Below are 15,995 nucleotides of genomic sequence, written 5' to 3' on the forward strand. Positions count from 1 at the left end.
TGGCATTTCTGCTGGCTTGTTTAGGTATTGAAGATGATGATGCATTTTTTAGAAGTAAATTATTTTAGATGGCAATCCATAGTTAGGAAATTGCTCTTATATGGATTAGTGGTTATTGATGTGTACTAGAAGTTACGAATATCAATGGTGCATTATCAATTTAAGACTGAATGTAAAATAAAATGCACATTAAAAAATTGTATCTGTATGCAACACATACAGTTTGTATGATGACATGCATCCTCTATGGAATGTAGCATTTTTAATAAATGTTGGTTCACTTTAGTATATTTACAAGAGGTGAGATTACAAGTACAGATTTATTCAGAGTATATGGCCAATGCTGATACTGAATATTGTGTGCCTTTATAATAATAATAATAATAATAATAATAATAATAATAATAATAATAATAATAATAATAATTTTTTATTTATACCCCGCCCTCCCCAGCCAAGGCCGGGCTCAGAGCGGCTTACAAGCAATAATAAAAACAAGATGAATGATTACAACTTAAAAACAAAAATAAAATACAACATTAAAATAATGGAACATTAAAATATTAAAATGTAGCCTCATCGCAGGAGAAGGAAAAGAAAGAAAGAGGAGGAAAAAAGAGAGAGAGAGAGAGAGAGAGAGAGAGGGAATCAAATTGGCTCCAAGCCAAAGGCCAGGCGGAACAACTCTGTCTTACAGGCCCTGCGGAAAGAAATCAGATCCTACAGGGCCCTGGTCTCATGAGGCAGAGCGTTCCACCAGGCCGGAGCCAGAGTTGAAAAGGCCCTGGCTCTGGTTGAAGCCAATCTAACTTCTTTAGGGCCTGGGACCACTAGGGTGTTATTATTTATGGACCTTGAGGCTCTCCGTGGGGCATACCAGGAGAGGCGGTCCCGTAGGTACGAGGGTCCTAGGCCGTGAAGGGCTTTAAAGGTCAAAAGCAGCACCTTAAATCTGACCCTGTACTCCACCGGGAGCCAGTGCAGCTTGAAAAGCACTGGGTGAATATGCTCCCATGGCAGAGACCCCGTGAGGAGCCTCGCTGCAGCATTCTGTACCCGCTGGAGTTTATGGGACAGCTTCAAGGGCAGCCCCGCATAGAGCAAATTACAGTAGTCAAGCCTGGAGATGACCGTCGCATGGATCACTGTGGCCAGGTCGGGGCGGGAAAGGTAAAGGACCAACTGCTTGATGCGGCGAAGGTGGAAAAATGTCGCCTTGGCTGTTGCTGTAACTTGCGCCTCCATGGAAAGGGAGGCATCAAGGATTACACCCAAACTCTTAATGGAAGGCAATGGCACTAATTGGGCCCCCGCAAGAGAAGGGAGTTGGTCCCTCATCCCCATGCCATCCCGACCTAGCCATAGGACCTCTGTCTTCGAAGGATTTAGTTTCAATCGGCTCCCACAAAACCATCCAGCCACAGCTTCCAAGCATCTGGTCAGTGTGTTCGGGGCCGAGTCAGTGTGGCCATCCATCAGCAGATAGAGCTGAGTGTCATCAGCATATTGGTGACAGCCCAGCCCATAGCTCCGGATAATCTGGGCAAGGGGGCGCATAAAGATGTTAAAAAGCATCGGGGAGAGAATTGCGCCCTGCGGCACTCCACACACCAAGGAGTGGCGCGACGACATTTCCCTCCCTAATGCCACCCTCTGTCCCCGACCAGAGATAAAAGAGTACAACCAGTTACGGGCTATGCCCTGTATCCCTACGTCTGCAAGGCGGTGGTCCAGAAGATCATGATCGACCATGTCAAAGGCTGCTGACAAATCTAAAAGGATCAGCAGTCCTGACCCGCCTCGATCCAGTTGTCTACGGAGATCATCTGTTAGGGCAGCCAGAGCCGTCTCCGTCCCAAAACCAGGACGGAAACTGGACTGAAATGGATCTAATGCCGATGTTTCCTCCAGAAACCTACCAAGCTGTTCAGCAACCGCTCTCTCAATTACCTTACCCAGGTATGGAAGATTTGAAACTGGGCGGTAATTGGATAGGTCTAAGGGATCTAATGAAGTTTTTTTTAAGAGTGGACACACCACTGCTTCCTTCAATTCCCCTGGGAATTCCCCTATCAATTTGTCAAGGGACAAATTGATAATTTCAACCAGGGGGGTCCGCACAACATCTGGACACTCCCTAATCAGCCAAGACTGGCACGGATCAAGGAGGCAGGTGGTGGGCCTACCAACTTGGAGGAATCTATCCACATCAGTAGGGAGTATCCGATCGAAATGGTCCAACACTGGACCTGAAGTCAGTCGAGGGGCCTCCAGTTCAGTCACTGTATCTAAATTGGCAGGGAGGTCACGGCGGAGCAACAGGACTTTCTCCGCAAAAAAAACTCGCGAATGCCTCACAGCTGTGGGTCCAATTTGTGCTTAAATTTGGTTGTCCTCCTAAGGACGTTATTGACCTAATTATTTTAAAAAGTTGTGCCGGGTGAGAGCTAGCGGATGCAATGGAAGCTGCAAAGTAAGATTTCTTAGCAGCTTTCATAGCCATCTCATAGGCTTTCATAAGCGTCCTATAAGATGTTCTTGAGGCTCCGTCACGAGTCAGTCGCCATACTCGCTCTAGCCGTCTGAGATCCCGCTTCATTTTCCGGAGCTCCTCAGTAAACCAAGGGGCCCGGTTTTGACGGGGTCGCAGAGGGCGCTTAGGTGCGATCTCATCAATGGCTGCCAAGAGCCGGTTATTCCAGTCCTCAACAAGGTCATCTAATGAGTCGCCAGGAGGAGCAGGGTTCCGCAAGGCTTGTCGGAATCTATCAGGATCCATCAGTTTTCACGGACGAGCCCAAATGGGTTCGCCACCCGAGCTGGGGAGGAGCGGGAAGTCTATCTTAGCTTTCAGAGCGTAGTGATCAGACCATGGCACTTCCACAGCAGGGAGCATGATCACATCTATGCCAGCCCCAAAGATCAGATCCAACGTGTGGCCTGCTTGATGAGTGGGGCCCAAAACAACCTGGGGGAGCCCTAGTGTTGCCATGGAAGTCACTAGGTCCAGAGCCTGTGAGGAGGGAGCGGCATCGGCATGGACGTTGAAGTCTCCCAAAACCAGTAGGTTTGGGAACTCCAAGGCCCAGCCCGCCACCACCTCCAGCAGGTCTGACAGGGTGGCTGCAGGTGTGCTGGGTGGTCGGTACACCAGCCAGACAGCCAAGCTCTCCTTGGTGCCCCACACGAGACCAACACATTCAATGCCGGAGATCGCCGGTGATGGCAGAGCTCTGAAAGAGCAATCCTCCCGGAATAACAACGCTACTCCTCCCCCCCGACCCACAGTCCGCGATTGATGGAAGACAGAGAAACCTGGGGGTGTTATCTCATGTAGGGAGACTACTTCGCCTTCCCGTACCCAGGTCTCCGTCACCAAGCCAGGTCAATCTCCTGCGAGACAAAAAAGTCACGCATGGTGGCGGTTTTGTTGCCTATGGACCTGGCATTGCACAGCACCAATGACGGAGGTGTGTAATCCTTGCTCTCCCTACCCTCATCCCTTGGGATGGGGCGTAGATTGGAAGGGGTTCGAGGATCACTGCATCTCGAAACCCTTCACCGATAGAGATATCTAGCCCCACCGCCATTCCTCCCTAGCCCTTCAATTGTGGAAATCCCAGATCCCATACTAGCCTCCCCAATAGATGGGTAACATCCCCTCAATAACAAGTCATCCTTGGGCCAGGACTCATGGGTCAAAGTGGTATGGGAAAGAGGTGGAGGTCTGATAGGGTAAGTATCCCTAGAAGATAAAACCCAACCAACCGCACCCCAAGCGGGGGGGACAGTCCCATGGTGTTTCATTAACTGTCAATCCCCCTCTCCCTCCTGGGTTAATTGGAGGATTGTTGGTTCTATCTGTGGCTGTGGAAGTATTAATGAGGTATGTGTTATAAAATGTGGATCACTGGCCAACAAAGAGCCAGTTTTGAATTCGGAAGATCTGTCCATCCTGTCTCGCCAGGAGTACAGTAGAGAAGGCTGATCATTCTGGTAAGTTTTTGGAACATTAGGCAAAGGTCCAGATGTAGATTTGGTGCTGGATATCTCCAGATTGTCAGCAACATAGAGTTCTTTATGTGTTGTTGCCATAGAAATGTCGGAGACGCCAAATTCCTCATCTAATTTGGTGTCGTTTGAAAAGGGAACAGGGAGTTGCACTGATGTCTTTCGATGGGATAAAGAGCTGTTGGACGTCTTTAAATATTGTGCTCTAGGCTCTACTGTCCTTATATTTTGGGTAGAAATCTCAGTCTTTATACTCATTAGCCTCTTCTTCAGGTCTTGTAATTCTAGGCTTACAGAGTTCTTTTCTTCCTTCGGGCAATTAGTATTTCTAGTGTTGAGCTTGGTTTCCTTTATCCACATTAGCTTTGACTCTATGCAAGGGACCAATTGCCTCCTAGTTTTGTCCTTAAATACCCTCACTGGGCGGAGAGAATGGAACCACCATAGGGTATCCTTTATCTCCATGAGTCGAGATGGGAGGGTTGATGACCTAAAGGTCATAAATAGGTGCATGGTGTTTCTCAAGGTAGGCAGGAAGTGGAAATTTTCTAGATCTACATTTCGGTAATGGTAATTCAGGAGCTGAGACAAGGACATAGTAATTTGTCTGCGGTTCATCCACCTATGAGTGTATCGGTGAATCTCAAGCATTATCTGGTTCGTTTGCAAGACTTGACAGGACCTCACTTCATCCATAGTTTGAGTTGGTGAGTTGTTAACAGAGTCATTTCTTATCATCCTTTTAAGCCCTTGGGCATTTAAAGGGGAGGAACTAGTATCCAATTGTTTCTCAATGTTAACTATTCTGGTGAGGATTTCATCCAGTCTTTGGAGAACCAGAACCATAGTTTCTGCAGACAACATGCAAATCTCTTGGTAGGGTTGAAAGCAGGCTCCTCTGATATCTTGTTCTACAGGCATGGGTGGGTCAGAGTTAGGAGTGGGAGGAATCCCTCCTGCTCCTGCTCTTGCCCTCTTGGACGGATTAGCTTTTTCTGGGAGGAGAGGGGTCGGGTCATTGACATCCTCCTTAAGGGGGGGTGAGGTTCCCCCAACGTTGTTACTCACTGTTTGTTCTATTTGCTCTGTTTTCTCGGTTTCCTCAACCCGCTCTGTTTCTGAGCCAGGGCAGATGGCGTTGGCTCTCTGCTGATTCTTTGTTTTAGAGGAATTGTGAGTCTCAGTAATGGTCTTCTGGCTCTTTGCACCTCGTTTTCTCCTTCCGGCAGGCATTCTCCATTATCAATGTAACCTTATGCCCAGTGTTCCTAATGTTGGGGTAGTCTCCCCCGCACTGAGGCAAGTGGAGAAGAGCTTTATGACAGGGGACTTAGTGTGCATGTTACTGTTTCTGCACCACCAGGAAACTGCTGGATCAAGGTGCTGGTTAATACTGAATGCTTGCATTCACTGCATGTTCTAGTAGGCCCTTCCCCATAGTAAAATAATAAAAATAAAATACTAACTTGCTTGAATCACAGTGCTTGCACATTATTTGCAAGTGGCAGTAGAACTACTTAACATTTGAAAGTATGCATAGTATTTTATGCTGAATAAATGTAGAACTTTATGTCCTATGTACTTTGTTTTCTTGCTCTAACTTGCGAGGTCTTTGTTGTTGGAAATCATTCGGCCTTACTCATAAGGAGGAATGATGTAACTGTGCCTAACCAATTTGGTCACCGGAAAGTTTCCTTTTATTAGATAGTTGTGAATATAATTGCCCATTTGCATGTTGAGACCCAGAGACCTCCCCCCTAAATAAAGACACATTTGACTCAAATGTTAGTTTGGTTTTTGGCAGAATTTAGGCCACAATTTTATTACAGAAAGTGAGCGGTTGCATAGGCTCTGGCTCAAATAGCTCCCTGCACCCTTGCAGGTAGCGCTGACCCAGAGCTCTATCATAGGTCAGCCAAGGGTGAACACCTGAAGTTGGCGGAAAGCCCAAGAACGGACTATGTCCACTCCCCAGATGCTCCCCTGGACTCAGGCACGGGCACAACCCGCGCTTGGGGGTTGACCAAACCAAGTTGAGTCCCTGGATTCCTTTAACGGAATACCCTTCACATAGGGATGGCGAGACAGTACTCCCATCCCTATCACCTGAACCAGTGTCTATCCGCAACCTTATGAATTGTGATGATTTGCTACGCGGCAGGCGAAACCCAAATGGCAACAGCCAATCAGCCAAGTGGGGAAAATTCCTGCTATGCCCCTGTCCCAACGACAGACAACACACAACGGCATAGCAAGGTCACTCGCAAAATATCCTAAATATAGGAAGAGGTGGGCAGGTGTTCCGATGCATGAGCCGAAAGAGGAAGCTCTGGGTCACGTGCATAGGCATATATAGGTTCCTCGATCTGTTTAGACTACACTCCATTGGCCAGATTAAACCCAGCAACAAGGGACCTACCAATCGGGTGTTGTCGCTTGTCCAATATACCCACCCACAACACAGGAGGGCAGTCTCTAGGTCTCACCGCAACACGTGCCCTCTTTGAGGGAGGACATGCTTTACTAATGTTGGAGCGTCTAGCTGTCCTTACTCAGTGCCTTCATTTGAATTTGATGGATTTGGGTAAAATGGAATAGGAATGAGAATTCTAGTCTCTTATCATAATGCCATTCCTTACCTGTACATCCTCCCTCCCTTACTACAACTGGAGCCAGATATGAGGGCCTGCTTGCTTTGCCAATCCTGGCCCTGCCTATGCCCAACTGAACACTACTTTTCTAAGAAGAAAATGGGGAACACTTCATCCTTTGCTACGTTGTAATTTCCCCCCCTGAAAATACTTGTATGGCTTTTGGAATATGGTTATTGAAATGTGTTCTGATGTCATCCTCAAGAACCTTCCCTTATTTGGTTATATTGGGCCTTCAGATAGATAAAAGCTTGCATTTTTAGCACCATAACTGGTGTCACATTTGTCATTGTGTTTAAATACGATCTTGTCTTCTCTGCAGATCCATTGGAGGTATGCTTTATAAATGTCACATTTACTGATACATGATGGTCCATTGTTCAGTAACAGAGAAACCTTTATTCTGAGACAAGATTTCTGTTGATATTCGGAGGGATAAACTGAAACAGAGAATCCTTGCAGTGAACTTGAGCATATTATTTCAAGGGCAATCTGTTAGGAGCCATATGTGAGCAGTGCGTAGAGCCAAAGCTAGCAATAGGTGGGAAAAGAGCTCAAAGTGCATAGGGACACCTGAAATTAGACTATGGGTCACAGTTTGCCTACCCCTAACCTAAATCTCTGAAGTAATATTCTCAAATCTGAAATATATACATTAATCATAATATATTCACTAAATTTATCTTATTGTAACATTAAATGTAGCCTGCCCACAGAAAATATACATATTGTTATACTAGAAACTTCTTTTTGGGAGGAGGTCCCCCTAATATTACCAGCCTTTGTGCTTGCTGAGAGACCACACAACCCTCTCTTCACTCTGAGTTGTGGCTAGATGTGGGACTTCTGCGTTACCAAAGCATCAATATTAATGACATAGGAGGCATAGACTTGTTCTGTTCATAGAATCAGAATTGTTGAGTTGGAAGGCACCCCAAGAGTTATCTATTCCAACCCCCTGCAATGAAGGCAGTGTCTATGAATCCTGCCCACATCCTCAAGCTATGCAAACTTTAAATAATCCACACACCAAGCAGTCCTCAATTATACATCCCCTGAATTTGTAATTGCTGTGGAAACCAAGGTGGAACAACTTTGTTCAGTGTTTCACAGCATAGTCACAGTGTACTACAAAGTAGTCCCTTTATCGCCATCATCCATTTATACTCCCTTTTAAATAGTCCCTGAGAATTGCTCTTAGCAGCCATGCAACAGGCAGAAACCATACCTTTCTTGCAATGATGGGAGTTTGAGACATGTCAGTTAATGACATCAGGGGTCACCAGAGGAAGCATGTAAGTGAATGGCTAAGGCAACACCAGCCCTAGTTGGTAAGAGACAACTAGGGAAAACTGTTTTTTGGGGGGCAGGGGTTTTTAAATGTTTTCCTCCAGGAAGCTTAGGGCACAGGATAGCTTCTAATTATGTGTAAAGGAAATTAGTTTTCTTCAGTTTCTTTCTGTGTTATTTTCCAAAAGCTGTCTTTAACTAAACAATTGTCTGCATGAAACAAAATTTCTCTTTGCCTCTCTTCCTCCTGTACACTCATCATATTTACTCTGGTGGTTCTACTAATCATCCAGATTAGATTTGGGGACAATGCTGGGGATGAGTAAGAAAAGAGAGCAAGAAGTTCCAATGTTCTCACAGAAATTGTTCCATGCACACAATGATTTATTTGGATACAATTCCAAATGAGTTGATATTTTGGAAGGTTGCTGAGCATGCAATGGCTCGGTAACTTCAGGACCCATCATGTACTTTGTGCCTTTTGGCACAAACTAGGAGGCCTAGGACTTGCCGATCAGAAGGTTGGCGGTTCGAATCCCTGCGACGGGGCGAGCTCCCGTTGCTCGGTCCCTGCTCCTGCCAACCTAGCAGTTCGAAAGCACGTCAGAGTGCAAGTAGATAAATAGGTACCGCTCCAGCGGGAAGGTAAACGGCGTTTCCGTGCACTGCTCTGGTTCACCAGAAGCGGCTTAGTCATGCTGGCCATATGACCCAGAAGCTGTACGCCAGCTCCCTCAGCCAATAAAGCGAGATGAGCATCACAGCCCCAGAGTCGGTCACGACTAGACCTAATGGTCAGGGGTCCCGTTACCTTTACCTTTAGGAGGCCTCTTAACTCAGATATGGTTCAGTAATGGAAATGATACTTTGATCATGGAGTAGTGTCCCTGTATGTTAATCCTCAGCATGGTGAATACCAATGGGCAAGTTTAAAATAATAAATATATATCCATTGTCCCAAATTGATATGTAGGGCTTAGGTGCTACTGCAAGAGTTCTCGATCATGACGCTCACACTACCTTGAGATGCAGCCTTTGTGCAGTTGCGGGCACTGGTGGGGCTTAAATGAGATGGCTTTTGAGTTGCTCTTTTCAGGATTGCTAACATTCATCACTTGATTGTGTGTCTGAAATTTTGATGATGATGCCGAGAAATCTATTGGGGTGGGGTAGATTTCCAGTCTGTGCCTTCAGATTCCTGGGAGGGAGGCCCCAGTGAGTAATGGTTGCTTATCTTTCCTGTGCCAAATTTGCAGTGTTTGCTCCTGTTTCCAATCCTGTTAAACAAGTATATGATGCTGCTGGGTGTCATCATTTCATCATCTGACTGACAAAAGAGCTCAGTATCACCACTTTTACATGCCCTAAGACCTGTATTATCTGTGTTTATTCAGTGGTTGGAACTAAAAGCAAGCATACTTAAACTAAATTTAGGAAGACCAAGAATCAGTACCTTTGACATAGGGATTAGTGGAACACTGGTTTATAATTAATAGAGATGAACCTCCGTTAGTTAGTTAGTTAGTTAGTTAGTTAGTTAGTTAGTTAGTTAGTTGAAGTATATGTGGCTCTATTGTGGTACCTAGAAATCAGGGTTTTAATGGTGATTAGGTGCTCTTTTGTCCAATACTAGCCAATGAGAAAACTGCTACCCTTTTGGGCTGATTCAGACCTTGTAGTACTTATGCATGTCTTCATAATTTCTTACCTGGTCACAGTAACATATTTTACTATGGGGTTGTTGAAGTCAGTTTGTAATCTGCCCCCTCCTCCATGTGTGATATATATGTTGTAACATGACTGTGCTGACAGACATCCCACCACTGCTCCATTTCATAGGCTGCCACTTGTGGAGATGGGGGAAGCTTGACATCATACTGACATAATATCAAAATTTTATCTCTAGTTGTTATGGTGCCAGAGGGGAAAATGAGCTGTGAATCATACCTCAGTTTTAATGCTTAGTTCTAGCTTGAGAAGGCTGCTGGCTCTTGGCAGTCTCTAGGGATTCGTGATGTTTATCTTGGTTTTGTGGGCCTGTTCTGTCTACAGTTCATCTATTCCCTCACTGGGTAATATGAACAACACTGTAATATTGCTTCCATAAATTGAACTGTCACTTAGCTACTACAAGGCTGCAATATTGATGCAGTACCGCAATAAAATATGCACTGATAATTAAAAGGCTGAACATACCAGGATAAATCTGAATATTTGCAGTAACGTAAATAGCTGCTTTGATGTAATTGCTATGGCAAATGTGAATGTAACATTTGTTTACAGCATTTTGAATCTACTTAGTTTACTGACTTTTGTACCCATCTGTGTGAACACTCATACACTGAGCTTCATGATCAAGCAGCGATTTGACCCTGTGAGCTTTGCAGGACCTAGATGTGTGTTGTCTTTTTATTAATTACATATATAAACCTAACAATATTAGAAGCTGCTTTTAATATTGTAGCTGCTCCTGCTACAAAAGCTTATGCCAGAATAAACTTGTTAATCTTTAAAGTGCCATAGGACTTTGTTATAAGCAGACTAGTTTCAGGATGCTTGAAGTGTGACCACATCCTTCCCATAGAAGTGTGGGCAGTATTTAGGAGTACACCAAGCTCCTTCCTGGCTCACATATCACATGCTGATTTTTTCAGTTTCTTGGCAGAGTATTGACCTACTTCATCTATGAAACAGACAGCTGTGAATCTTTGAGTTAGGGTGACTGGACTGGAGGCAGGCCAATGTTTCAGCATCTTTGCTTGCTTAACTGTGATTCTTCCCCCAGATATCTATTGCACTGAGTGAGCTATTTTGATTACTATATCTGTGCTTGATTCACTGAATGAAAACAAAATTTCACCATTTGAATTATTGCCCACCTTTGCACTTTGAGTAATTTACATACCCTTTTTTAAAAGACTTTTTATTGCTTAGAAGTGTGCAGATGTACTTCCAATAAACTCTGAAGATCCGATCAGTTTCAATTTTGACTCAGTTATCATTAAGAACAGCAGAATGTCAAAACCACAGAGGGTCCTCAGCAAAGGAGTTGCCTATAATGCAGGACTTCTGATAGCATATTCATGCTGTACCTTCTCCACTTTCAGCTATTCCCAGATTGCAGCTTGTTTACTTTGTTCTGAGGCAGCTGTTACCTGCATAGTCCCACCTCTTAATCTGCATGAACTAGTCTGGAATCCATGTTTCTCTCAGGCTAGATTTGTGATATCTTGAATGCTGGAGCTTGCTTTTTATGTATAGGATTTTTTGGATGCATTTAAAATGAAAGTAGAACCACTGGAAGTTACCATGTAAGTGAACTATGTAAAAACTAGCTCCATTCTCTAAAATAAGAATATATTATGTGGACTAGAAATATTATAGACAGGATGGGAGCATTGCAGCTGTCTGGCTGTCTTGTCATTTTATAAATGGAGAACCTTGAATCATTCATTACTTCTGTTCCCATATATTTCCATCCTTAAGATGGCTACAAGCACAAGCTGATAGCTATTGCTTGGGACATACTAGTAAGGAATTGTGAATTATTTCAGTTTCAGTTTAGCTAATATTCAGGAGTATTTGTACTGTAGTTGCCATAAAAACTGTGTTTGGGTTTCAGTCATGTACTTATTTTTCACAATATCTTCAAACTTTCTCATTAGCTATAATGTACGCTTGTCTCTCAGCAAGCAATTTTCCATTGATTAGCTTTGCTTAACTAACATGACATTTTATTACTGACCTGGGATTGGTTTAAGTTTCCAGTTGTTTCTTTAAGGCCACTTAAGTATATTTTTAATACTCTTCCAGCTCGAGATGCTGATGAGAGAGAGAAATGGATCCATGCTTTAGAGGAAACCATCCTTCGTCATACTCTTCAGCTTCAGGTGCGTTAGTCGGTTTAGCCTAAGCTAAAAGAGATGCATATGTTCTGCATAACACCTGTATAAAATGTAATCCATACTAATCTCTATTCCATGAGTGTATATTTGTTCGTACATTTATTGTGAAATTAAGCCATATACCATGTCTCCATCTTGCAAATATAGCACCTCAGTTGATAAATTGTACATTACTGCCGGTCTGTGAATGAGAAACCTTTGTAACTGAACTGGAGATCTAAGAATACAATGATGGGAAGATTCCTGTGATGATTGTTATGTGGACTCAACTCAATGACCTGTTTGCAGTTTTAATTTCTGTTTTCTTTACCTGAAACAAATCCTTGGATTAAAATAATAATAATAATAGAATGGAGGCAATGTTAAGATCATTACAGGAATCTTCAAGTCACTGCCCCTCTGGATCTAAGGTTCGTCCAAATAATGAACCTGTACTATTTGCCAAAATCTTGCTTATCAAGCATTGCTTATGGTAGCATACAAATAACACTGAACTATACAGAAACATATCCCAACTCCTGTGTTTTTGTAGTGCATAATGATGGAGAAATTAGTGCTGTCTGTGTTGCACATTGGCAGAAGGGGAAAGGGAACCAAACAAAACTAAACCTGCATATTCTTGCTTTGAAACCTTTGCTATGTAAATATTCCTCCTGAGAATATTAGCCACTCCAAGATGCTATCATAGAAAGGGATTTCTTTGGAGACACTGGCACAAACTATGGATAACAGCAGGTGTACTTTAATATTTAAGGTAATGAGCAAATGCAGAGGCACAACTGCCTAATATTAATGGGCATCAATCATAGTGACGTTTGAAGTGAGAAACGTTAGAAAATGGCAGCTTGGCACTGAAGCATGCTTTACTTGGGCTTCAGCCGCATTCAGGCCAGGTGATGTTTTATGCTCCCCTTCTCATGGCTGCTCCGTGTGTCGCCTCCCCAAAAAAGGTGCTGGAAATCGGGGAAACTAGATTTTCCTCTGGCCACAGCCCCGCCTCCTGCTATGGTGAAGATTCCTCTGACAGGAGCAGCTTTCCAGGCAGTGTAAGGGACTGCTGGGCGGAAAAACCCCGATGCGCAGAGTGGAGTTGGTCTAGCCTGGATCCACGCCAGTGATACCTAATTCCAAATAGTCAGGATTCGCAGCCCTAGCCTTGCAAAGGTTCTTAACTGCGTTCTGCAGAAACTGTGCACACGCTGCCCTTAAGGTGGTGAAGGACAGTGAGCTACAGAAATCTTGGCGGATGCGAAAAGTTAGTCTTAGCATCTTAGCCATGCCTGCTCAGAAGTAAGTCCGCTCGTAGGTAAAACGGGGGTCAGGATTGCGAAATGGAAAAGAGCGATCGGCGCTGTAGCCAATAACAAGAAAGCTGCCGGAGGCATTTCAGATGATGCAAGAAGGCAAGGGGCGGGTGAAATATCCGGATGAGCCCGTGTCCTCCGTGGCGCTGCGCGTGAGGTTAGACTCCAAGCAGCCCGCTGGGTAGCGAGGCGGCGGCCGAAGTCAGTCGGTGCTGCGGATTCCAAGGCAGCCCTTCCAATCAGGGCTTCCTTTCAGCGCGCGGCGATCTGGTCTTCCTGCCCCGATTGCAGCCTTGCTGGGTAGAGGCTACCGCTGAAGACGGGAGATTCCCGGGACGAAGGATGCCCTCGAGAGAAAGCGGGAGGAAGCCGGCGGCGCCGGCTGGAAGGAAGCATCCCGGTGTGTATGGCTATTATGCGTCCCCCTCTCAGTCGGTGCGCGGGGCGGGGGATAGGAAAGGGCCGGGCTGGGAGGCACCTGACCCGCAGCCAATCGGGAGCCGGCTCGGTGCGAAGGAGAGCCTCGCTGCTTGCGAGCGGCGGGCTGGCGACGCGGCTTCCCTGCGGGCAGGGGGCCCAGCCGACGACAGACCCCGCCCGGCAGCGTGCCCGGGAGGGGAGGAAGCATGGCTTGCGTGAGTAGGGCCGGGCGTTGGGGCGGCGCAGCGTCGACATTGGCAGGAGGGGGCGCCCTCGATCCCCGTCGGCCTGCGCTTACGGAGGCCTGGGTTCTGTGGTCGACCCCGTGTATAATCGGGGTGGGTGGGGAGGAGAGGGTGCGTGCTGCGAAGCCCGCGGCCCTGAACCTGTACCTGCAGCCGGGGCCGGGGATAGCACGCAGCAGCTCTAGCCATTGATCGCTGGAGAGGAAGATCGCGGCGCTTGTGTGCGCGCTACACCATGGGGCGCACTCACCCCCCCCCCCAGCAGCTCTGCCTGATTTCAGTCCGGCAGGCTCCATTGTCTGCCATTGGTGGAAGTGGCTAATTACTGCCACTGACTTTGCTGTTTAAAAACAAGCAGTTCCAGTTTGATCACCTCGACCGTGATATAGGAGATCGTTTCTAAAACCCACTCGATGGTTAGCCTAGTTCGTATTTCGGCTGCAGGAAACTTAGTTTTCCTTTCTTCACATCCCATTGAAATCAGCTTCTTTCACAGTATGTAGGTTTGAGTTACATTGTATTTAGAAAAGGATTTCTATACCGCTGTGTCAGAGAACATCAAGGTAGTGTACACTGTTAAAGCGTACAACATTATTCAAATAAGAAGACATACTGAAATGCATGTTACTTCCAAGAGGTCATAGAAACTTGGTCCTGTAGCTCAGAATGGACGTGGAAGCCAATCTCTCCCGGTGATTAGAAATGCTTCCCACAACTAAAGGATCTTGTGATCCTTCGTTCCTTCAGCATATGCCCAACATGTTTCCATGACTCTCTGGAAAGTGGGTGTATTACTTTGCAGATTAGGAAAATTGGTACTAGAAACAATGGCCAGAAGGTAGGCACTACAGTTGATGTGTAGACCCTGATATTTTTCTAAAGAATTTCAAGAGCCAAATACTTGCTGGTGAAGCAACGTTGGGCAGGTAGCATTTGTAGTGTATTTCTTGTAGTGGTCATGCTATGTCCTAAATGTTACATAATGTGGGGCAAACATCCCAGTTCATTTTAAGGATCATTCAGACTTCTACAGGAAATAAGGTATGACTCTAACAAGGATCACATACCTTTAGGCATTTCACAGGAAGGAAAGAGTAACAAATGTACAGGATGCCCAAAGGGACTCAAGCACTGTTCTGTGGCCATTTTGATCATTCAGTGTGCACTTCTGTGGTACTTCAGAGGGAATTTATGCATTTCAGAGGTCACAATTGACTCTCATGTTCTGGTGAGTGAGCTTATAAGGCCTCTTTTATATAACCGGGCCAGGTAGAATTGCTTTCTAATGAAAGCTGAGGTACTTAAATAGCCTAGTAATCATACTAGTTTAAAAAGGTATGTAGTGCAGAGCTTGTAACATAATGCTAATAGCTTAATTACTTTTTTTTAAATACCTCTAAGACTTGAGTATATTTAACTTCGTTTTCATTGGAAATAATGCAAATGCTCACTGAAATACATAAAATGTAAATGAGTTAACTAACATTTAAAACTGAATAAAGTTTGTAGCATTTTATGTCATTTACATGCATGTGATAGATAGCTATGATAGAAGTACTGCACATATTTCACTAGAGGTCACATTATTGTGGAAACAGATGCAGGGAAGTGAAAGAGTGACAGTTTGGATTCTGTTAGGAATCTTCTGTTCCTTAAATATTTTTTGTTAAAGTATGTGTCTTCTAAAATTGCTTCTCTTAAAAGTGGAGGTTGCTTAGCATTTTAAACACCTACGCTATAGCTTTTAAATTGTGAGAATTGAAGACATAATGAATTTCTGTTTGTCTACTTGTCATCCGCAATCATAAAACCTAGAAATTTTAAACACCCTCCATGTAATTCCTAACAAGGGATCTTGACATAGTGAATTATAGATTTACATGTATCAGTTTATGTGCTTGATGTTCTGTCCAAAGTGTGCCTTTCTAGTTGGCAATAACTTTTAAGCCTTATATCCATTTTGGAAGGGACGTAGGTGGCGCTGTGGTCTAAACCACTGAGCCTCTTGGGCTTGCCGATCAGAAAGTCAGCGGTTCAAATCCCCGTGATGGGGTGAGCTCCCGTTGCTTGGGACCAGCTTCTGCAATCTAGCAGTTCAAAAGCACACCCAAAGTGCAAGTACAGTAGATAAATAGGTACCGCTCTGCGGGAAGGTAAACGGCGTTTCTG

The 15,995-nt window shown here is 44.8% G+C and overlaps 1 protein-coding gene across 10 annotated transcripts in view; it reads left to right on the forward strand.

The window, feature by feature from the left end:
* Positions 1-15,995, forward strand: part of OSBPL9 (oxysterol binding protein like 9) — a 66,842-nt gene that overhangs the window by 22,074 nt on the left and 28,773 nt on the right. For 4 of the 10 annotated variants that reach the window (XM_083742382.1, XM_083742385.1, XM_083742384.1 and 1 more), the window contains exon 4: positions 11,766-11,842. In XM_083742382.1, the coding sequence (XP_083598508.1) occupies positions 11,766-11,842 (77 nt within the window). Of the gene's footprint in view, positions 1-11,765; positions 11,843-13,269; positions 13,562-13,646; positions 13,797-15,995 lie in introns of those variants that run through there. The other 6 variants (XM_083742389.1, XM_083742388.1, XM_083742390.1 and 3 more) reach the window with 5 other exon arrangements.

Source organism: Podarcis gaigeae (genome assembly GCF_964106915.1).
Source record: "Podarcis gaigeae genome assembly, chromosome: 6".
NCBI classification, from domain to species: Eukaryota; Metazoa; Chordata; class Lepidosauria; order Squamata; family Lacertidae; genus Podarcis; species Podarcis gaigeae.